The sequence below is a fragment of the Amphiura filiformis genome, chromosome 8 (assembly GCF_039555335.1).
Source record: "Amphiura filiformis chromosome 8, Afil_fr2py, whole genome shotgun sequence".
In the NCBI taxonomy this organism is placed as follows: Eukaryota; Metazoa; Echinodermata; class Ophiuroidea; order Amphilepidida; family Amphiuridae; genus Amphiura; species Amphiura filiformis.
The window spans coordinates 30,113,395-30,137,245 of record NC_092635.1 but is presented as its reverse complement, the minus strand read 5'-3'; the positions used below and the strand labels follow the sequence as shown (position 1 = coordinate 30,137,245).

Genomic DNA, 23,851 nt, shown 5'->3' with positions numbered 1-23,851 from the left:
CTTCCAATTTCACTGATGTAAAATCGCTTTGTAAGACCAGAGATGTTGATATTGAATAAGTCTTTGGACATTCACTCACTTCTCCTCAGTGACATTCACAGTTGATCGAGGTTAAAAGAAGTCATACTAAGTTGGCCAAAGCCATAATGTAGTACTGGTATAAAACTACAGTTAGCTGAAGTTATGCTCCTCTTGTGACTACCAGTCACTGGAGTCCATTTAACAAGCAACTCACCTGTTTCTTCTTCCTGGTGAAGTCATTGTCTAGTGGTGCAATTTCTACAGCCAGGTCATCGGAGACACCATCCCCCATAGCAGATTGGCATAACTCAACGTAAAGCTTGTATAAGGTACTGTGTAATTTCTTGGCAGGTTTCTAGTATAAAGCAAAAATAGCAATGAAAACACCAAAATGTTGGTCAAAACAGTCAAGAAACTACCCCCTAAAAGCTTGTTTAGATCAGTAAAAGATTACATCTGTCTGCGGGACATATTATGTAAAAGTGTGTTAAATCTGCTAGTTCTTCCAGATGTTCAGGGAAAGTTTGTTTACTTCCTATTTTTTGTGAGTGGCTCTTATACTGAGTCAGTAGTTGTTATTGTGTGCGCCGAAAGGAAAATCACAACCACAAATACAAGGCGGTTCTCGAACCACGAGTCTCGCCTGCTTTTGTGACCGCCTGCTTTTGCGATAACTGTTGGTAGAGAGGTAAATGAATTTGGCGGTTATCGGCTGGGCACGATTATCTGGCCGATGGTAACTGTACCCACCAAGTTTCATGCCCATGCAACAGTTTTTACTAATATGACCTCAGATGACCCCTGGTGGCCCTGAAATGACCTAAAATTTTGGCTCTAAATGTTGACTGTACCTCTCGTGCTAAGTTTCATGCCCATACGACAGTTTTTACTAATTTGACCTCAGATGACCCCTGGTGGCCTCGAAATGACCTTCCAAAATTTGGCTTTAAATGTTGACTGTACCCATCAAGTTTCATGCCCATACGAAGTTTTTACTAATTTGTCCTCAGATGACCCTGGTGACTCGAAATTACCTTCCAAATATTTGGCTTTAAATGTTGACTGTACCCACCAAGTTCCATGTCCATCCAACAGTTTTTACTAATTTGACCTCAGATGACCCGAAATGACCTTCCAAAATTTGGCTTGAAATGTTGACTGTACCCACCAAGTTTCATGTCCATCGACAGTTTTACTAATTTGACCTCAGATGACCCCTGGTGACCCCAAAATGACCTTCCAAAATTTGGCTTTAAATGTTGACTGTACCCACCAAGTTTCATGTCCATACGACAGTTTTTACTAATTTGACCTCAGATGACCCCTGGTGACCCCAAAATGACCTTCCAAAAATTTGGCTTTAAATGATGACTGTACCCACCAAGTTTCATGCCCATACGAGTTTTTAATAACTTGACCTCAGATGACCCCTGAGTGACCTCGGATGACCCCGTAATGACCTTCCAAAATTTGGCAAAACCAAAGAACTATTTCATCAAAGTAATAAATCAAAACAGAAAGATGCTTCCTTTACGAGTTATCACTCATTGAAAGTGCTACTTTGCTATACTTTACATGGAAAGCGACTATCTTAAAGTCGTCATATTTCCTTAATTACATGACCGATCAAGCTGTTATTGGGATATGTGATGCACAGTTGAAAATTAATTGTTAAAAGATTTGGTGACCTCAGTTGACCTTTTGACCTTGTATGTGACCTTTGACCTCACGAAATTGGAAAAAGTATGTTGCGCTGAAAAATCAAATTTGGCAATACCAAAGAACTATTTCATCAAATAAATCAAAACAGAAAGATGCTTCCTTTACGAGTTATCACTCATTGAAAGTGCTACTTTGCTATACTTTACAAAGAAAGCGACTATCTTAAAGTCGTCATATTTCCTTAATTACATGACCGATCAAGCTGTTATTGGGATATGTGATGCACAGTTGAAATTTAATTATTAAAAGATTTGGTGACCTCAGTTGACCTTTGACCTTGTATGTGACCTTTGACCTCATGAAAATCTAATCAGGTCGAGTACCTCTGGCCACGCAACTCCCCACCAAGTTACGTCACTGTACCCCATACGGATCTCCAGATAATCTGTTCACAAGGTATTTTGCTTATTACGCATATATTATGCAAATTAGGTACTTAATTACCATATTTTACGCTCAAAATCTAATCAGGTCGAGAACCTCTGGCCCCGCTTCTCCTCACCAAGTTACGTCACTGTACCCCATACGGATCTCCAGATAAGCTGTTCACAAGGGTTTTTTGCTTGATACGCATCAAATACGCATAAATTATGCAAATTAGGTACTTAATTAGCATATTTTGCGCTGAAAATCTAATCAGGTCGAGAACATCTGGCCACGCTTACTCCCCACCAAGTTACGTCACTGTACCCCATACGGATCTCCAGATAAGCTGTTCACAAGGTTTTTTTGCTTGATACGCATCAAATACGCATAAATTATGCAAATTAGGTACTTAATTAGCATATTTTACGCTCAAAATCTAATCAGGTCGAGAACATCTGGCCACGCTACTCCTCACCAAGTTACGTCACTGTACCCCATACGGATCTCCAGATAATCTGTTCACAAGGTATTTTGCTTATTACGCATAAATTATGCAAATTAGGTACTTAATTACCATATTTTGCGCTCAAAATCTAATCAGGTCGACACCCTCTGGTCATGCTACCCCCTATAAAGTTTCATCATCATAGCACTTACGGTTCTCAAGATAACGCGTTCACAAGCTTTTTCCGAACACACACACGCACACCCCCACACACACCCCCACACACACACCATAGTGATTACTAAGTCTCTCCCTGAACATTCAGGCGAGACAATAAATGGATGTGCATTACCACATTTACCAGTATGAGCCAGAATGTCTCATTTCTAATGGCAAAATTCAATAACTCACAATCTATAACCACAGCTCAAAATCTGACCTCAAGTTACGGAGTATGAGGTTTTGTACCAGGAAATTATGATTTGGAGATACGTCCAAATTTAAAATGCTCAAGATTGTCAGCTTTAAAATGATATGTAAAATATGATTTCTGAATCTTTTGACCTTAAAAATATATTTAGTTTGAAATTTCTGTGTTTTCTATTGATTTTTTGGCATGTTTTATTGGACTTTAGCTCAAATAAAACCTTGGTGACTTTGTCCGGGTTTTGTTGGAGCAAGTCTCATATTATGGTTTTAAAGAACTGATACATATAGATCAACACAAGAGGGCAGCAGAACATGATGCAAGCTTACCGCAATGACAATGAAATATATGTGGTAATAAAAACTGCTTGCATATTATGAATCACTGTTATTGTCATCAAAATGGGTCACATGATGGTACAGGTTCATAACAGATTGAACAGATGGGTAACCGAAAGGTTTCCAGTAAATTTGACAACATTAAAATATTAGTTTAAACTTAACAAAGAAGTTCAATTTGACATCGTTAACATATTATTTACCAACTGAACAAACATGAAATTATTCAAGATTGCACATTGGCAGATCAGATGTTTTGTTGTTATTAAAAAATGGTGCACAATCTAGACCCAAAATAATATGACAAAATCACAGATTGTTGTGGTTAATAATAACAACGTGACCAGTATTTTCAGCGTGAAGACAATACTTTATTGTTCAACAAATATTTGGTCACAAATTTCTGAGAAAGTTTCAATGGTAAGTTTCATTTTCAAAATTAAACTATGACATTTATCTTTAGTGTCACTGACTATCCATTTCTTAAACTTTAAAATAATATACCTAGTTCTTCAACCTATAGTTTAAAACCAATGACAATTTGCATATGGCTGTGGGTAGCCCATCGTCCTGGTAACTGACTATCACAACATATGTAAGCAGGGATTTTCCTGTCATATGTCAAAATACTTGCAGTGTTGTGATATTTAGTGCACGGAATGACGGTTGAGTTCATAGATCCCGGTCATGGTCTCTTAGCCTGAGGGGCATTCCAACGCATTGTTATCAACAATTTCACACTACTATTGTGCAAGTGATTTTGTTGTTTGCTTGTAAACAATGACATGCTTGAATGACTTGTATACAGTCAGTTGCTACTGTCAATGATAAACAGAACGACCAAAACAAAATCACACCAATTTTCTTCCTAATAACAACTCCTCATCCAGTGCTATAAAATGCAGGTTAACATATGAGTTTCAGTGGTGTTATTACCAATCTCCTCATCTTTTAAGTTTAAAGAGCAAAGCGAAAAACAAATATATAAAATTGATTCTGCCGAACTAAGTATGACTTTCTTGGATTGAGAATTTAAATCAGATTAACAACACTTTGCACGACTAACTCCCAAATGATATATTATTGTAAGCTTACACAGATCTTCAAAGTACATGTTTAAAAAAAAACACCCAATATTATCAACATACCTACAATCCCCGAAAAATGTCCTTGAAACACTTTAGGCATCTTGAATGAAATCAAAAGTGTATTTTTAATGTGGATAAAAATGTTCAATATTTGGAATTAGAAGAAAGCTGGGCCATCAATTAACACTTGTCCCTTCCCCACCCCCATCATTCAATGTTGCGACACTTTGGAGACACGCTGAACACATTTGCACGTTTCAACATTGCACGGGGAGTGGGGGACTTATTTTCCCTAAAGACGCTTTAATGTTTCAAGACATATTTCGGGGATTGTATGAGGCAATCGCTAAAATTAACATCTGATTTTAAACTTTTGGCTGTAACTTTAAAACTACTTGATAGAATTACTCCAAATTTTCAATGAATATTCGTTAATGCATAAGCTATGATGTGGATATAAAATAAAACAACTTATTGTATCAATTTTGACTATATCGCCCTGCACTACAAGCAGGTTGCACCCATCACCTGTGTATGTCTACAATCATAGATTGAATACAATAGCGCTCTTTTCAAACATTACTAATCTTACAGATGTGAGTGATCAGCATGATATAGTTCAGTGGATATGTATCGCGTGAACGCTGCAGTGCAGGGCAATATAGTCAAAAACGACCTTTTTCACCTTTTTTCAGATCAACGCCCTCCCCCAAAGCAAAAACAAAAACAAACAAAAACCGAACCAATAAAAAAATCGCATTAGTACGCTCATGAAGTAGGCCTACTCATGCAGAAATATCTTTAAAATTGATCATTTTACTTGCGTGAAATGGTAAAGTGCGATTGTAAATCGTCCCATTGAATCACATAGTGATTTGACGGTTTACCATAGTCTAATACTGAATATTAATACAAGGAGTTTCTGTAATTTAGAAATGGTAAACCGCTGACAAAATTCATAATTTAGGCCGATTTGGTGTCAACTTTTATTTGGAAAGTGTTTTGTTTGAAAGCTTGTTCAAAACTACATCTAATTTTACTATTTTACGTTTTGTTAGCTCTAACATTATTTACATTTGACTGATTTTAGCAAATGTAAATCGTCTGTCGAGATTTACCATTTTCATAATCACGAGAATGCAATGCGCACCCATATATCACGGAATCCCGTAATTATTTCAACATGACAGCGTGGTGTAATGGAAAGTACTTCAGACGGTGAAACGAAAGGCTAGTGGTTCGAGCCCCAACAGTTTCACTTTTTTTTTCTTTTTGTTGTGTGTGACTTATTCAAACCAGTGAACTTTTCTTCTATATTCATGACAATTGACATTGTGAAACACGAAAATAAGTTTTAAAACCCTAATTTATCTATGGCATGATAATTGATTGGTTTTTTTTAATTGTAATAAAGACACACATAGATCCGGACATCTTTAAATGTCATGAATATGGGCAATATAGCAATTGTCAGATAGGAGTTCGTGATCACAGTCTTTATTTAACACGCCACGCCGGTAGATGTCGTTGTTAAGCAGTGTTTGAGTTGTTGGTGGTGGTGGGAGGGGGGTAATAGACAGTCGATAACCGACAATCAATGATCAATTAATTGTCAATATTCAATTAAATTCTAAAACCTAACACGGAAATGATGATCACAGACTGTCATGTTCAATCGCAGTCGCTAAGGATGATTAGGGGGTTATATTTGTGTGGTTGAGGGTGGTGGAGGAAAATCGATAATCGATTATCGTGTAACCCCCCCCCCCCACACACACCCTACGGTCAAGTTTCATACGTTTTCATAAGTATTTCCTTATAGAATGCTTGCACATAAGGTCATTAGTTCAAATCATCTCCTCTATAGGCACGCTCCAGAAGATATGCAAATGGATGCAGTACAAAATAATTATTTGACCACTATCTAAATAAAAGATTAGTTGTTTTATTTTGTGCCCACATCATAGCCTATCTATTAATAAATAGTCATGGAAATTTTTTCATGCGGTACCTATGCATTGAACTATATCATGCTGATCACTCACATCTGTAAGATTAGTATGTATGAAAAGAGCGCTATTGTATTCAATCTATGATTGTAGACATACACAGGTGATGGGTGCAACCTGCTTGTAGTGCAGGGCGATATAGTCAAAATTGATACAATTAGTTGTTTTATTTTATATCCACATCATAGCTTATGCACTAACTAATATTCATTGAAAATTTGGAGTGATTCTTTCAAGTAGTTTTAAAGTTATAGCCAAAAGATTAAAATCAGATGTTAATTTTAGCGATTGCCTCAGACAATCCCCGAAAAATGTCCTTGAAACACTTTAGGCATCTTGAATGAAATCAAAAGTGTATTTTTAATGTGGATAGAAATGTTCAATATTTGGAATTAGAAGAAAGCTGGGCCATCAATTAACACTTGTCCCTTCCCCACCCCCATCATTCAATGTTGCGACACTTTGGAGACACGCTGAACACATTTGCACGCTTCAACATTGCACGGGGAGTGGGGGACTTATTTTCCCTAAAGACGCTTTAATGTTTCAAGACATATTTCGGGATTGTATGAGGCAATCGCTAAAATTAACATCTGATTTTAAACTTTTGGCTGTAACTTTAAAACTACTTGATAGAATTACTCCAAATTTTCAATGAATATTCGTTAATGCATAAGCTATGATGTGGATATAAAATAAAACAACTTATTGTATCAATTTTGACTATATCGCCCTGCACTACAAGCAGGTTGCACCCATCACCTGTGTATGTCTACAATCATAGATTGAATACAATAGCGCTCTTTTCAAACATTACTAATCTTACAGATGTGAGTGATCAGCATGATATAGTTCAGTGGATATGTATCGGCGTGAACGCTGCAGTGCAGGGCAATATAGTCAAAAACGACCTTTTTTCACCTTTTTTCAGATCAACGCCTCCCCAAAGCAAAAACAAAAACAAACAAAAACCGAACCAATAAAAAAATCGCATTAGTACGCTCATGAAGTAGGCCTACTCATGCAGAAATATCTTTAAAATTGATCATTTTACTTGCGTGAAATGGTAAAGTAAAGTAATAAAGACACACATAGATCCGGACATCTTTAAATGTCATGAATATGGGCAATATAGCAATTGTCAGATAGGAGTTCGTGATCACAGTGTTTATTTAACACGCCACGCCGGTAGATGTCGTTGTTAAGCAGTGTTTGAGTTGTTGGTGGTGGGGGGGGGGGTAATAGACAGTCGATAACCGACAATCAATGATCAATTAATTGTCAATATTCAATTAAATTCTAAAACCTAACACGGAAATGATGATCACAGACTGTCATGTTCAATCGCAGTCGCTAAGGATGATTAGGGGGGGGGGGGGTATATTTGTGTGGTTGAGGGTGGTGGAGGAAAATCGATAATCGATTATCGTGTAACCCCCCTTCCCCCCACACACCCCCACGTTCAAGTTTCATTGAAAATTTGGAGTGATTCTTTCAAGTAGTTTTAAAGTTATAGCCAAAAGATTAAAATCAGATGTTAATTTTAGCGATTGCCTCAGACAATCCCCGAAAAATGTCCTTGAAACGCTTTAGGCATCTTGAATGAAATCAAAAGTGTATTTTTAATGTGGATAAAATGTTCAATATTTGGAATTAGAAGAAAGCTGGGCCATCAATTAACACTTGTCCCTTCCCCACCCCCATCATTCAATGTTGCGACACTTTGGAGACACGCTGAACACATTTGCACGTTTCAACATTGCACGGGGGAGTGGGGGGACTTATTTTCCCCTAAAGACGCTTTAATGTTTCAAGACATATTTCGGGGATTGTAGTTGACTGTAGTTGTTTTGTCTTGTTTGTTTTAGTTTCATATAACTAGTCAGCATTTTGCATCTTTCTTTCATATTTCCTTTGATTTTTGCCAATTTGCTGGTTTTGAATTACATGATTATATTATTTATTCAAGGGACCATAGCTTGTGCAGCTCCTTGCGAGTTTTTCTATTGTTCCCAGCTACAAATTTGTTTTCAAAATTTCCTTGTATTTTGTTGTGCTGTGTTAAATTTGTAGACTCCATAAAGTTCTACTTACCCATTTTTATACAAAATATTTCACTTAACACATGATTCATATGTGACATGATGAAGGGGAATGAGTCCGCCCCCCAACTCAACACAAAAGTTGACAACCATGAGAGTTACCAAATCTTTCAAAGGCCCCCTTTGCAATGATTTTTCATCAAATTTACCCCCCTTTTTCATGCAAAATCGAAGACAAAATTTGGCCAAAAACAACCCCTTTTTTGTAGTTTTTAATAACCAGAATTTCAAACACTCCTTTTCAATGATTAGAATTTCAAACACCCCTTATCAATGACACTAAATATTGACATAAAATTTTCAAATTTCGTGGACAGTGCAAATTAAATACCCCTATTTTGCTGATTTCATTGTCAAATTTCATGGAGAGTGCAAATTAAATACCCCCTTCGCGGTCCTTGCTACTGGTAAAAAAATAACCCCTTTTCTGCGCAATTTGGTAACTCTCATGGTTGTCAAATTTTGTGTTGAGTTGGGGGGCCGGGGGAATGAGTCGGATGTCGCTAATATTGTTTTTGAGATATTGGCAAAAACAGTGCTTAAATTTGTTGTTTTATATTATTTTCAGCTATTGATAAATTGCTCATAACTCGCTAACCAAATGTCTGATTTTGATGGGGTTTGTATCAAAATGTAGCTTTTGTAAACTTCCTGAACATGATGTAAAAAACTTCTAATGCGACTCATTCCCTTTGATCATGTCACATATGTGGTGTGATCAAGCAAAATCAGTCTGAAGTCTCGAACATATTTCAGTTTCTTATATCATTTGCAAAGCTACATTTTGCAGAAAACTCCATTGAACTCCAGTTCCAGAGATATGAGCAGTTAAAGAGATTCCAAAACAATAAGAAACAAAATGAAATACTTCCTTTGTTTGGCTATATCTCAAAAGCAATATTTCAAACTTCAGACTGATTTTGCTTGATCACATCACATATATTCCAATATACATGTATATATTCCACTGTGTCCCTTCTGTTTACCTGACGACAGATTAATAGATTATTGCAAAAGCTTACCTTTGGTAAAATTTTCCAAGTAACTATCTTCTTTTCTTCTGACCTACAAATAAATCAAACCAATTTTCAAATCAGAATTTCAATTTCAAAATGTCCCATAGCAATTCAATTTACAACCTAGCTTCCACATCAAGAGGGAGACATTAAAAATCATATTTCATGTTCAAGTCAATATGTAACACTGTCAGGTCCATGGGGGCCAAAGTAGGTAAATTTTTAACTAAGATTAAAGGCAAAAATATGGAGTAAAAAAATAATAAAATACATAAGAAAATAGGCTTCAAAAAACTTCATAACTTTAGAACCAAGTATGCTAGACCTTTGGTGTTTTCAGTAAATGATAGCCTATTGTATGTATGATGTAATAATTACAGTAACTTAATTTTCAAAAATGCCTCCTTTGGCCCCCAACCCCATGGACCAGATCGTGTCACATATGATATAAAGTATTGTCTCTAGGTGATTTCTAAAACATAACTAACATTAAAAGTTGATGTGACATTAATTGGATAAGTTGTGTTTTGTGAACATTTTGTATCATTTCCTACTAAGAAAGTTTTGTTGATTCCTATATAAAATCATATGGTATGGAAGAATGTAAACCATGCCTTGATGCTCATCCAAACCACAATATATTTATATGACAATTAATGGAGATCTAGGTTTTGTTCTTTTGTGAATACATTCAATGACTGCCTATTTGGGAAGCCAATTTCTGAAAGTTTGATGATACTGATAGTCTGTTGACCCCAGAATAAAGACACCATACATAATAGGGGCGATAGAATTGGCGGGAACTGAATACTGTATAATTGTATGGAACACCAAGTGTGTGGGTTCCACATGTATGAGCACATTGTGTCTTCAATCTGGCTGGCACATATGGACATTGATTTTGTAAAAATTGATGTAAGGGTTCCACCTCACACCAAGTATAAGGTTTAGTTTTTGTATGAACTCTGCACTGATTATCTTCCATTTATAAGCCACTCAGAAAAAGACAAACAAAAACCACATCATTAAATAACTTTTTATTTAGTTCACATTAAACTCATACACCGAGAAGACTGACTGGTTGACGATTACAATTCAAACAGGGAATCATTACTGAATTGTATGATAATGAACCTGCTCATATATGTAGAACTGTTAAGTGAATAGACAAACAGAACTGAAATGAATTTGATTGAATTTTTGTCCTTATCAACACAACTTTTGAAGTCATATAGGTCCCACACAATACATGTACAATCACTTACGGTTAGGAGACAAGCAATGAGTTTTCTTCCTGTATGTCACACACATTTAGTTTTGGAAGCAATTTACCACATTTTGTTTATTTAAGGGATCCAAAATGGCGTTTATTATGCGTTTCGACAGTATTTTTTGTGGGACATGAGAGCACCTCAGACCTATCGAATTGCATTCTGAATACTGAAGCATGTCTTTCTGATATCAAATAATTTTCATTTTTTAAAATCACAATATAATACAAATTTTATGACAAATTATAAAAATTTGATATTTTTCAAATTTTGATATATAACAGTCCTCAAAGTAAATTATATAAATCTAATGATATATTCTTAAAGTGTATGTAGCAGGGAGGAAAAGCCGACGGTCAATTGAAAATTTTGACCTTTCATATTGAAGATATGGATTTTTTCCCAAAAAGACCTAATTTTTTTTTGTGTTTTGGGAAAAAAATCCATATCTTCAATACTTAAAGGTCAAAATTTTCAATTGATCGTCGACTTTTCATCCCACCTACATACACTTTAAGTATAAATCATCAGATTTATAAAGTTTACTTCAAGTACTGTTAAATATCAAAAATATCAATTTTTAATGCTCTGCCATAAAATGTATATTACAACACGAATTTCAAAAAAACAAAATTATTTCATATCAGAATGACATTCTTCGTATTCAGAATGCAATTCGATATGTCTGATGTGCTCTAATGTCCCAAAATAAATACTGTCCAAACGTTCATACCCCAGCCCTTAAGAATCCAGCAAAAATGTAATTTACCAGAAAAAAAATGACAATATGTGACATGATCTGGTTCATGGGGGCCAAAGGCAGCAAATGTGAAACCGAGATAAAGGTAAAAATATGGAGTAAAAAACAATAAAATACATAAAGAAAATAGAAAAAACCACTTCATAACTTTAGAACCAAATATGCCAGACCTCTGGTGTTAACAGTAAATGATAGCCTATATGTAGGTCCCTATAATGTAATAATTACAGTAACCCAATTTTCAAAAATGTCTCCTTTGGCCCCCATGGACCAGATCGTGTCACATATTTAAAAAAAACACAAATTTTATACATTTTGTTTGAAGCAATATGAAATCACTAGTAATTATATGCTATCAAAATGTATCTATAATTTTCCTACAACTATCAATTTTCACATCTAGCCTACTCTGCACTATAAATAAAGTGACAATACATTAAGTAATTTGAGTCATGTTACCATACGTCCCGACTCTAAAAATAATAATTTAAAAAAAACCGCTTTCCGCATTAGATTTTCAAGCCACATGGAGGAAACAAACTTGATTTTTAGCCTAAATCACATCACTATTCGAATTCTGAAAGTGAGATAAGCCACAGCCTATAGACTGGGTAATAGGGTAGTCTACTTACTGTAGTATTGTATTGGTGTCAATATCCACACAGGTGGCATCAGTTGGTGGGTCATACATGTCAAAGTATCTGGAATCCACACCTGTTATGACTGGTAGAGGAGCACTCAACACATCTGATAAACTCAGAGGGCACAGGGGGATGTATGGGCACTGCCATACAAAAGGGAAGATCATCTGTAATATAGAAATAGGCAATACAAACAAAAATCCATTAACCCTAACACGTATAAATCTTACAAATTCTTAAAGGAAAATCACTGCACATGCATGCATTCCACGTGATGCCATTGCGCAATCACCCCAAGTCATTTATGGGCACCAAATCGCTGGCCGGCCAAGCGACTCCCCCGTGGCATGAGGTCGGTGATTGTGTGCGTGGCACCGGAGGGGTCCCAGGGTCAATTCCTGTGGGTGCCAAGAGAAATCTTTCTTCATCTTCTCTCCTTTTCCTTTTTACACCATGACATGCCTATGTCCTTCTTTGACTGTCAGTTTACATCTTACCAACATAGATGCTTTAAATGCATTACTGAGGAAACCTGGGTGAAGAAACTGTCTAACAGTGAGTAAAACTTTGGATTTATCTACATAACTATTGAACTTAACATGATTTTTAAAATGTTTGAAATTGGGAACTTTTTCCTTTTCTACAACACAAATATCAATTAAATTCATGGAAATGTTGTCTTTTCAACACAAATTAATTAGTATGATTCACATGCAATGACCCATAAGTCTGAAAATGATGCACCTGACCTGAATCATCACAATTAAAAATATGCAATAACAACAACAGCTACAGCAAACAAACAGCCTGCTCTATCTCCCCAAATCACATCATCATCATCCCTGGTGTATTAATGATGTCATCATCCCTCTTTATACAATATGATATAATTTGTTGTTTGTGGAAGCTCTAGACAACATACTAAAAAACAGGAAGCTTTTTACATCAGTCGATATTTACCTTAGTGGAAGCCTGAAACATATATACGTCATTTAAATTAGACGAGGATATCAAGGGAGACACAACGCAAACAAATAAGTTACAGAAGATAAGTTTCTATGTCTGATTTTACCATAAATCGGCGCAAGAAATTAGTACAACTGACTCGATCTCACGTCTCCATCATTTCACGCTAATGAAATGTTACTTTTATATGCCTGGAGCTCAGTGAACATACACGTCATAAATTCACGCAACCAGAGGAAAACAAAACAGCTGCATAACAACACACAACGATCACTATACTAAATGCTAATCAGTAACTGTATTCAATTCGCTTGATTTGGACTTTATCTGATGTATGTTTTATATTATTCTTGTTTTCATCCGCCTTAGTGCAAATTGCTTTAGTTTTCGGCGTGGTATTAAATGTCAATAGTATTCTTTACAATCAAAAGGCATCGTCTTTCTAATTTGAGAGGTATTTACATATACATGTCAAAACAAAACACTTCAAAAGTGCCCTTGTATATAATAATTTGAATATATGTGGTTAAATCCTGATCTAAAATTATTTTCCTACACATATGTGACAAGTAACTGAAACGGTGAAATATTCTGCACAATTTTGTACAAAGGAAAAAGATTCTGTCAAAAAAAGTGTTATATTTTACTGAAGGCAGAGTGCATAGTCTACTCATCTCCAATATGCGCAGCATTTCTAGGCCTCACTTCTAGGCCTCACGTTTGTGTGCTTTATTACAATTTTCAAAGTTTAATAGAAATCTGAATGGGGTCAATAGCTTCCTTAAAAAGGTTGTATGGTGCCAAAGTATCTGAGAATAGCAACTGGGTTGATGGTTTCATGATTGCATACAAACAACGCTGGCTACATGTCTGCTAATGCAAGTATGATGCCAATTTGGCACAGAAACGAGCACTTAACCGAGAAAGAAGACATACATGGCCTTTACTTAATCTTCATCAATTTTGGAATGCTTATAAGGGCAACACTGCAATCTAAGTCCATATTCGTCTGTTTTTAGTTGTAGGTCTATTTGGTGATAAAGCTCAAGAACTGTTTGGCGACATGTTTGTAACATAATTGATATTATTTTGTGACCCTATAAAGATGATAAACCATTCATAATGAAATAAGGCAAAATTGTAATTAATTATATAATGAAGTTTAAAATTGTGTGAATGAACCAAAAAGAGTAATCATTTTTATCAGTTGAATTTTCGTCATTTTGAAGTGGGATTAAAACCCATGCAGCAGTTAATTTCCCACACCTACTCTTCTGTCCCACACAACGATGCCCCTACACAAATTATCAATAACTGGGAAAGGAAATATGCGAACTGAACTTACTAAAGAAAAAGTCTTGACCGCCTGCAAATTTAATGGACTGGAAAGTCAGCAAAGCTAATTTTTAGATATGGTTCATTGGAAACACAGACCATTAAGAGGTAGTATTGGACTCTCTGGCTGTCCATTTTGGTGGATAATCACAAATCGATAATCATTACTTATTTTTGCCTGTAAGGTTGCCAATTTCCAGGATTTGGTAGCCCAATCGTGTAACTTTCGAAATTTTCCCGCACTGTCTATACTGCAACTTTCTGTAGTTTCTTGTCCCATAGAAAACAATGGTTAAGAGTAACTGGTATTATATGGTTTGTAATTAAGGTGGCGTCCACAACAAAGGGGCCAAAAAAATTGGGCAATTTTCCAATGATTCAACCCGCGATTTGGGCTGAACGTTTTAGGCTACCCTGTTTGTTTGTCCAACAACTTACCGATGCTACAGCTTCTGCTACACCAGTGAGTAATGCCATCCTGAGTGAATGCAACAGAATCTTGTGCTCCAGCAGCACAAACGTCAGCAGATTCATACTGTTCTCTGGTCCTAAGTATCTCAGCATGGCGCAGAATGATGCCCCATTCTGTGGAATAGGACTCGTCTGGGGTTGTGCAAGTAGTAGTGACTCGTGACCAAGCTGAAATTAAACACAAAAAAGTGGTATATGTAAATAGTGTTACTTTCTAGCAACATCATGAAATTATACCTTCCGCATGTGAAACAAATAAACCTGATTTTGTGTTTTGGGATTTTTGTCGGTTGTTGCTACCTGCTTGTACATTCAGATAGTTTTTTAGTTTTTTTGCTATTTTTTCCCTTGATTTTGAGAGATGAAAATTTGCAATATTTCGAACAACAAAAAGTATTAGTAGTCAAATAAAAGATGAAATCAAAAATCGACCGGCGGTTGACCGGCGGTTCCGTCCGGTTTCCAGTGTTTAGAACAATAGCAACCGGACGAACCCGGCAGTCAACCGCCGGCCGAGTTTTGATTTCATTCCTAAAGTGTTTCTCAAACACACAGAACGAACAGAGGTACTACCACACATTCTTAGTTCATCCCTTTTTTTAAAACTTTGAGCTGAACTCAGAAGTTTCAAATCAATCCACATTTCCTCCGGAATGTCTACAACCAATAGAAATCTATATCATTTCAATTCCAAATTTCAAGATCTTGTTGGAAGCAATGACTGTATTCCTTACCTCCATTAATATTCTTGGTCTCTGTGGTGTAGGAAAAGGAACTTCATGCATGAAATGTGAAATATGCCTGAAAGAAAGGACACACCAAAATATGTGTTATTACATGTAAATTGATGAAGAAAAGAATACCCATCCTATACTGAGGAATTTCAATTGAATGAACACAGCTTTCAACAGCTGTACACGATCCAGCCGCAATCGTATATTTCAAACTACATCACGAACACACGATACAATACTAACCAATCACAAGTGCGTTGGCATGGTTGGATTCACTTCCACGTTATGCACGCACAGTCGCACACGCTGGTGTGCATCGCTCAGTGAACGCAAAACATCGCAAGTCACGCTATGTCAGGCTGTGTTCATTCAAATGAAATTTCTACTGTAGCAACCATATGGAAGTTGCTTGAAGTGTCTTTAAAAAATTAAAATCACAGCCATGTGCTATTACTTAATTGTATATACATTATCATATAAGAATATGGCACATATAAATCTGTCCAGAGTCTTGCTATTTTATCAGATTTCTGACAGTATGGCACTATTGATTGACAATATTTTGAACCCATTCCATTGTCTGTCAGAGGAAATACAAGTTGTCTTCATGCAATGGCATGAATTGATTTTAAACCAATGTATGTACATTGGATTGAAAAGAGCAATTTTCTCATTTTAAACATAACTTTCTGCATCATGAAAATATATAAATCTATGTGACAAACTGGCAGAAACATTATATCTAATATGGCTCTGTAAACATTTATTTGACTCAAATATTCATTCCTTAAATGCCTAGCACTTAAAAGTTTGGGTAATTGATTTGTGCTAAAGTGAAATTGTGTTTCTTTTCAGCCTTTAATATCACGTCAACACATAGGAACATGACAACTACTACTCGACACCGATATCAACTTGCAGCAACCAGCAGTAGCAACATTAAGCATGATCTCATGGGTTCATATTCAGATCATGTTTAGGTCATGGGAAATCAACTCTCATGGGGATTCTCTTTCGCATTACTGTCTTAAAAGTAACTCTGCCATGAAAGAGTGATGTTGGATGGAAATATTTTGGTTGTCAAAGTTCTATTAAGTGTATGTTATCACACGAGTTGGGCACAGCCCAAGTTGATTATTCCGCGATATAATTAAGATATATTGGACATAATTATTTGATAGTATTTTGCTATACTAGAGTAGAACAAACAAAAGGAAAGTGCACTGTAACTAAATTAATTGTGATGGACTGAACACCAGCAGTGTAAAACAATCATCATCATAAGGCCTAAAAAAATTGTTTGATTGGCGTAACCTGACCCGACTTTAAAAATAGGCTTGACCCTAGACTTTTTATATATATTTTTTTTTTGGGGGGGGGGGGAAGTTCCAAGGCCTTTATATCATACGGAATTTACAGCTTAAAATGCGTGTAAAAAAAAAGCCGACCGACCTACCCTAATTTTTTTTATGTTACACCAATCAAACAATTTTTAACTACCGTTGATGACAGGTTGGTCCAAAAGGTGGCCTACATCTACACATAGTTCAAATGAAAGTTGCAGGAAAACATTGCCTAACCAACAAACTGTTATTGTTGCTTTCCTAGAGCAAAATCCTACACCCATTCCATAAAACAGAGAAGATGGACTCATCTTCTCTGCATACTATAAGTACTGAAGGAGGCACTATAACTTTTGACATTTTGGCATCATTTACGACACCATACAGCAATAAACCCAATCTAAAATAAACACTTCAATGTTCAGCATACAGTCCGGGCATACAGTTTGTATTAGAAACCCTTTATTTGGGATAACATTAGGCATGTTTTATGACTACTGATGTCATTTATGACTTCTTGTTGACAATTAGGACCCAAATCTTTATTTCATACCAGCATATGGAATGTTTGATGATAAGGAATTGCATCTCAAAAAGAGAGATACTGTATAGGCCTAATAGGTTAATTTTTCACAATTTTAATTGTTCTGAACAGTTTTGTAGTTTCTTTTCTTCACAATTTGCTATGTAATATAACTAAAATTGTGGATTTTAAAAACAAGCATTTCAAAAACCGACAAATCATAAAGCATTACACAAATGAAAAATACCACTTTTAGGGCACACTACCAGCCAACTCTTGAAGTGTTTTCACAAGTATTTGCTTTACTATCCTAACAGACAGTCTATTTGAAATCATAACACAATTGAAAGACCCAAGTTACATTTTCATATCAATATGGCTAAAGTAGGAAAGGAATTTTGAAAGTAGGAAATATTGGAAATGGTGCAAGGTGACCAGAAGCAAAATCCTTCCTGGAAGATTATAATGTGAACCTTGAGTAGAAATATCTTCCACATTCTTCACTAAATGTGTCTTCAATAATAATTGTTAAGAAGATAATCTTATTTCCAACAGCCTCCTATCCTGCTTCAAAGTTCACAACAAGTTCCACTATCAACTCTTTACTAAAGCATTTTCCAATCGGATGTGGCAGTGACCAGGCGCTGGCGTACACACGAAAGCGTTTCAAGACGCCGCATAGATGCGTGTGTGAAACAGCTGCCTCAACGCTTTGACGTCACTGCCACATCAGGCTGGAAAATGCTTTACAAATTCAACCAATACTGCACCCAGATTACATCTGAAAAGTCTATTAAGCAAGCATCTATACCAGGCTTAGTGAATCATGCCTTGGGAGATTGGGATGTCAATTTAGCGCTCCCTTACCTTCACCATCCACATTATATATTTACATTTCCTTTGCCAGGTTTACTCACTGGCAAAAAATTTTGCCCTAAAATTTCCAGACTTGGCTCGCAATCATAGCTTGTGTATGCATAAGCCTGAAGTGCTATATTTAAACATGTTTTTTACCCAGAGGCAAAATCACAAGCCATCATAATTCAAATGTCATCTGTGATGATGATGATGATTCCAGATAAGCATGTAAATAAATCACTTTCTAGGGATATTTTGATAGGCTTGGCATGACAGTAATGGGGATCTGCAGGACAAATGTAAAGTTATGAGACCTTTTTTCTATGTCATTTTATATTTTTGTCCGACAGTGAACCTGAAGAAACTGTTTACCTTGACTGTGGGATGTGAAAAAATGTAAAAATACCTTGGACAGACATATCTACATCTAAAAATAGCTCTTTCTATACCAGTATGCAGGCCTGTTGCAAGAATTTTTTGGGACAGTAGATTTTTGAAAAAGTGGACTTTTTAAATTGAATTTTGGAAAATTTGTGGGCGATATGCATACAAAATTGGATGGATTCTGTTAAGGTTTTTGTGGATGGGGGAGGTGTGGGAGATGCAAGGTAATCTTTGACCAATTTTGGTAATTTGAGGCAGAATTTTAGAAATTTTAGTTAGATTTTAGGGAATTACTTTGTACCTTGGTGAATGGGGGAGGGGGGTATTTGCTTTTTATCTACAGGCCTGCCTAAATACAGTGTAGGTTGAAATTCATCTACCACAGAAACTTGATCAAAACTGATCTTTAATCATGCATACACATAGAACCTAGCATAAAAACTGGGTCACATTTCCATAAATTATCAAGCATATTGCTATAAATTAAGTATGAAAAGATGGTAAAGTCACTAAAGTTACACAATGCACCTGCCGTTTATGGATTACTTTTGATTGGGGGAAGAGACATTTAATAATTCATTTGAATCTGCCTTACAGCAAACAATCACGGCTGAATGCAAACCCCTTCTGTACTGTTATTTCACTCCTATTCCAAAAAAAATCATTATAAGAAGACCCTGCCTGAAATCAGCCTATGAATATTACTAATTAGTATGGTTCATTACATTTTACAGATTCAAGCATGCATTATGTGAAATAAAAATATCTAGGACAGGTTGCATTTACAATTTTCTTAATTTTTTTTCACTCATGGTTTGGTAATCGATAAAAATCGTTCCACATTGTATCAAAAGTCTGCCAGTTTTGTTGCAATATTTGACAATGCAAAGCATGATGGAACTACTTTTTGGTACCGTACAGAACAGGTTTGGCGAATGTTTCCAACTTCAATTTTAGAGAGGGATACAAGTCAGCAAAACACCTGTGCAACCTATCAATTACTGATATCCAGGTTGAAATCTTAAACTTGATATTAGGGAGCAACAGCCAGCTGCATACTCTCAAAACGTGCGATGATGATGATAAACATAGACCGTAAAACCCCATCTACAAGCATATATAGTGTTTTTTATAAAAGCTTAATTAATTCGAAGCAAGCGTTAATATACCAATACAATAGATCGGTCTTAAAATAATACTTGTTTGTATATCCTTGAATCCGTAATTTATTTGCTCAAACTCCATAATGGCGACTGGATTAATGTAGCTTTCATCAGAAGCACACTATATGCTTGTAGACGGGGTTTTACGGTATATGATTTTTTAATGAAATCTGAATCAATTTTTTGTTCATGTGTAACAATTAAAAAGTCACCCATTATTGGCCGATGTTTCTTATGTTAGTAACACCACATTTAATGTGGTGCCAAGCCTGAATATCAAAATACACACCTTTAAAGAGGCACTGCAAGATTTCACAAACATTGCGCCTTCTAATTCACAATCATGAGAGCCAACTTGAGAAAGCACATATTTGTGTCGAGCGTACTACACAAATACCACAAACACATGCTTACAGAGCTAGCACATGAGTTCACCTATCACAGTCTTTGGTTGTGTGATCGTGTTCTTCCACGTTGACGCAACAGTACCCAGAAGGTACATTCTCTCATGATCGAGAATTATATATATATTTTGCCTATAGTCAGCATCTGAAATAGTTAAGCTTAATTCGTAGTCTCATGTGTACATGACTTAATGATAAAGTTCCTGATGCGGAACTTTATTCCATAACACAGTCCAACGCTCACAATAATGTCTCTTATTTTCAATATTACAGAAGTTTGCCTCTCACTTATTTTTGTGTGTGAAATCTTGATGAGCCATTTTAATACCCTGAGCACTACCTGCCGATCTAACATTGCCTCTGATTGGTCAGTTATCATGATATCATTACTTTAATCACCAATCAGAATGGAGCTTTGCAAATAATTCACCCCAATGTTTTTACGTGGTGAAATTATTCTAACAATGTTGACGATTGGTCCAATTGATAATGAAAACTTCTTTTTGGCCAATCGGCAGGTAGTTCTCATGGGGTTAAAATCCCCACCATACACGCCCTTACCTTTCAATAGGTATGGTGTGTGGTCCCGATATGGAGATACGGTAGATAAAGGACAAGAACTTCTTGAATGCATCAAAGAATGGCCAGTGTGACAATAGACATACACACTTGTTGGTGTGGACACTGTAAGGGGGCAACTTTTTAGGGCTGCCTTTCTTGTTCTCCGATGTCAGACGTAAGTCTTTCTTCTGTTGTGGTGTAAGTTTCTCTTCTGGGTAGCTTTCATAGAATGATACTGCAGCACCATATACCTGGGGGAGAGAGAGAGAGGAGTAGATGATGATAATATATGTTAGAACTTAGTAATATTTCAAAAATCAATCATATATACAAAGGATATAGCTTCCCAGATTGTCAGTAAGTGATTGTTAAGCTGGAGGTTATTTTGATTTATAACCTTTTACAAAAACTAAAATGACAACCTGTGCAAAAAGAATAGCTGAAAAAAAGAATAGCATCTATTTATAGATACCTTCATCCTCCAGGGATGTAGATATCCATTTCCTGAAAATCCATCTGGTCCTTGGACAAGTGGCGAGGGCATTTTAGGGGGGTCCGTAAATAGGCTGCAGGGTATCACCCCCTCCTAAAAAGTTTTTTTTTTACTCTTTTTATGATGAATTATCATTATCCAATTCCAGAAATGCAAAAAAAAAATTGTATTTCTTTACATTTCTGGATTTTTTTTTTAGCCAAATTTCCAGAATTCAGGTAATTTCCGGAAGATTTACGTTCCTGATCCTCTAACCATTCTTGAGAGCAATACTGTAAAATGGGAAATTTTTGCGCAGTTTTTATTTGTTGTGCTTTTCGCGGCTATTATCAGAACCACAAATTTAAAAGCCTACAAAATATCTTTAACCCATAGGCTTCAATATGTAGCTGTTTGGAACCGTGAATTAAAGAAACCGCTAAGCTGGCCAGAACAGCTAAAATCGCACAAATTTAATACCGCTAAAATATCCCATTATAGAGGAACTAATTTTGTAACAGACTCAGTGGATTACCTCAAGGCTTCAACACTCACTACTAAAGTCTAATATGTATATAAAAGGTCTTTCACCTGCATCCAGATTGTATATATACAGAGTTGTATGTAATAATAGATGTGGAAAAAACTCTGCTTGTAACCGTACTAAGGCAAAAAAAAAAAAGCTTTGTTTCAAAGCTCAGCAGCATTTGTAAAATCGTGAGATTTGGAAAAAAAAGAAATGCGGAATTTTTTTATTTCAAAATTTTTTATATTTTTTAGTTTTTCCAGAAAAATTCGTGAAATTCAGATGTTTTCTCCAAATACCATGAAAAAAGTCAGGAATAAAAAATAAAAAATAAAAAAATCGCATTTCGCATTTGTTTTCAAACCACTCGTGAGCTTTGAGACAAACCATTTTTTTTTTTTTGCCTAATAAAAATCTATCTTTGAATAAATAACATCCAGTCTGGTCACAATTAAATATGTAACATAAAATCTTTGGTATCAACAGAAAACATTGAACCTCCAGTCTAGTAAACAAAATAAAATTTGATCTGAATTCGACAACAAAATCAATCAATCAATCAATCGATTCCAGAAATACTATTTTGAAAGTTCATCAAATCATTATTTGAAATGCTTTATCATTGTGATGGCCAACAGTCCTCCAGTTGGTAGCCTATTAAACATTGAACCTCCAGTCTAGTAAACAAAATAAAATTTGATCTGAATTTGACAACAAAATCAATCAATCAATCAATCAATTCCAGAAAATAATATTTTGAAAGTTCATCAAATCATTATTTGATGCTTTATCATTGTGATGGCCAACAGTCCTTGAGTTGGTAGCCTATTAAACATTGAGATTCCAGTCTAGAAAACAAAATAAAATTTGATCTGAATTCGACAACAAAATCAATCAATCAATCTATTCCAGAAAATACTATTTTGAAAGGTTATCAAATCATTATTTGAAATGCTTTATCATTGTGATGGCCAACAGTCCTCCAGTTGGTAGCCTATTAAACATTGAACCTCCAGTCTAGTAAACAAAATAAAATTTGATCTGAATTTGACAACAAAATCAATCAATCAATCAATCAATTCCAGAAAATACTATTTTGAAAGTTCATCAAATCATTATTTGATGCTTTATCATATTTGTGATGGCCAACAGTCCTCGAGTTAGTAGCCTATTAAACATTGAGACTCCAGTCTAGTAAACAAAATAAAATTTGATCTGAATTCGACAACAAAATCAATCAATCAATCGATTCCAGAAAATACTATTTTGAAAGGTTATCAAATCATTATTTGAAATGCTTTATCATTGTGATAGCCAACAGTCCTCGAGTTGGTAGCCTATTAAACATTGAGACTCCAGTCTAGTAAACAAAATAAAATTCGATCGGAATTCGACAACAAAATCAATCAATCGATTCCAGAAAATACTATTTAGAAAGTTCATCAAATCATTATTTGAAATGCTTTATCATTGTGATGGCCGACAGTCCTCGAGTTGGTAGCCTATTATCAGATAATCAACAGCTGCATGGTTGTACAGAGTAAACAATAAACAACAAAAACATATTTGCTTTGGACGATTAGATCCCCCGTTAACAAACAACTACGTAGAAAACGTAAATTAATCTGTCCTTGACACAAAAAGTTCATTGTCACTGCTTATGTTTTCCAGACAACCCTTCTATAGACAAAGAATATATATATATAGACAAAAGTGTTGACAATAATATTAACAACTGAAATTTGTTATGAAATGAAACTGAAAGACACTTCATATTGTTTTGAAGTGGAGCTCTTCATACTGTGCATGTCATGCTACTTGCAAAGTGATAGATATTCCAAGCCATTATCTTCCCTTTCCAATAACAAAAATATTATGCTGTTTGACAAATAGCGGGATATTTTA

The 23,851-nt window shown here is 35.5% G+C and overlaps 1 protein-coding gene across 5 annotated transcripts in view; it reads right to left on the bottom strand.

Annotated features, from left to right (window-relative positions):
- Positions 1-23,851, bottom strand: part of LOC140158931 (C-myc promoter-binding protein-like) — a 120,522-nt gene that overhangs the window by 39,128 nt on the left and 57,543 nt on the right. For all 5 annotated transcript variants that reach the window (XM_072182210.1, XM_072182212.1, XM_072182214.1 and 2 more), the window contains exons 7-12: positions 20,949-21,199; positions 15,713-15,779; positions 14,946-15,146; positions 12,198-12,373; positions 9,541-9,583; positions 236-376 (exon numbers count right to left, since the gene is read on the bottom strand). In XM_072182210.1, coding sequence (XP_072038311.1) covers positions 236-376; positions 9,541-9,583; positions 12,198-12,373; positions 14,946-15,146; positions 15,713-15,779; positions 20,949-21,199 — 879 coding nt within the window. The remainder of the gene's footprint in view (positions 1-235; positions 377-9,540; positions 9,584-12,197; positions 12,374-14,945; positions 15,147-15,712; positions 15,780-20,948; positions 21,200-23,851) is intronic.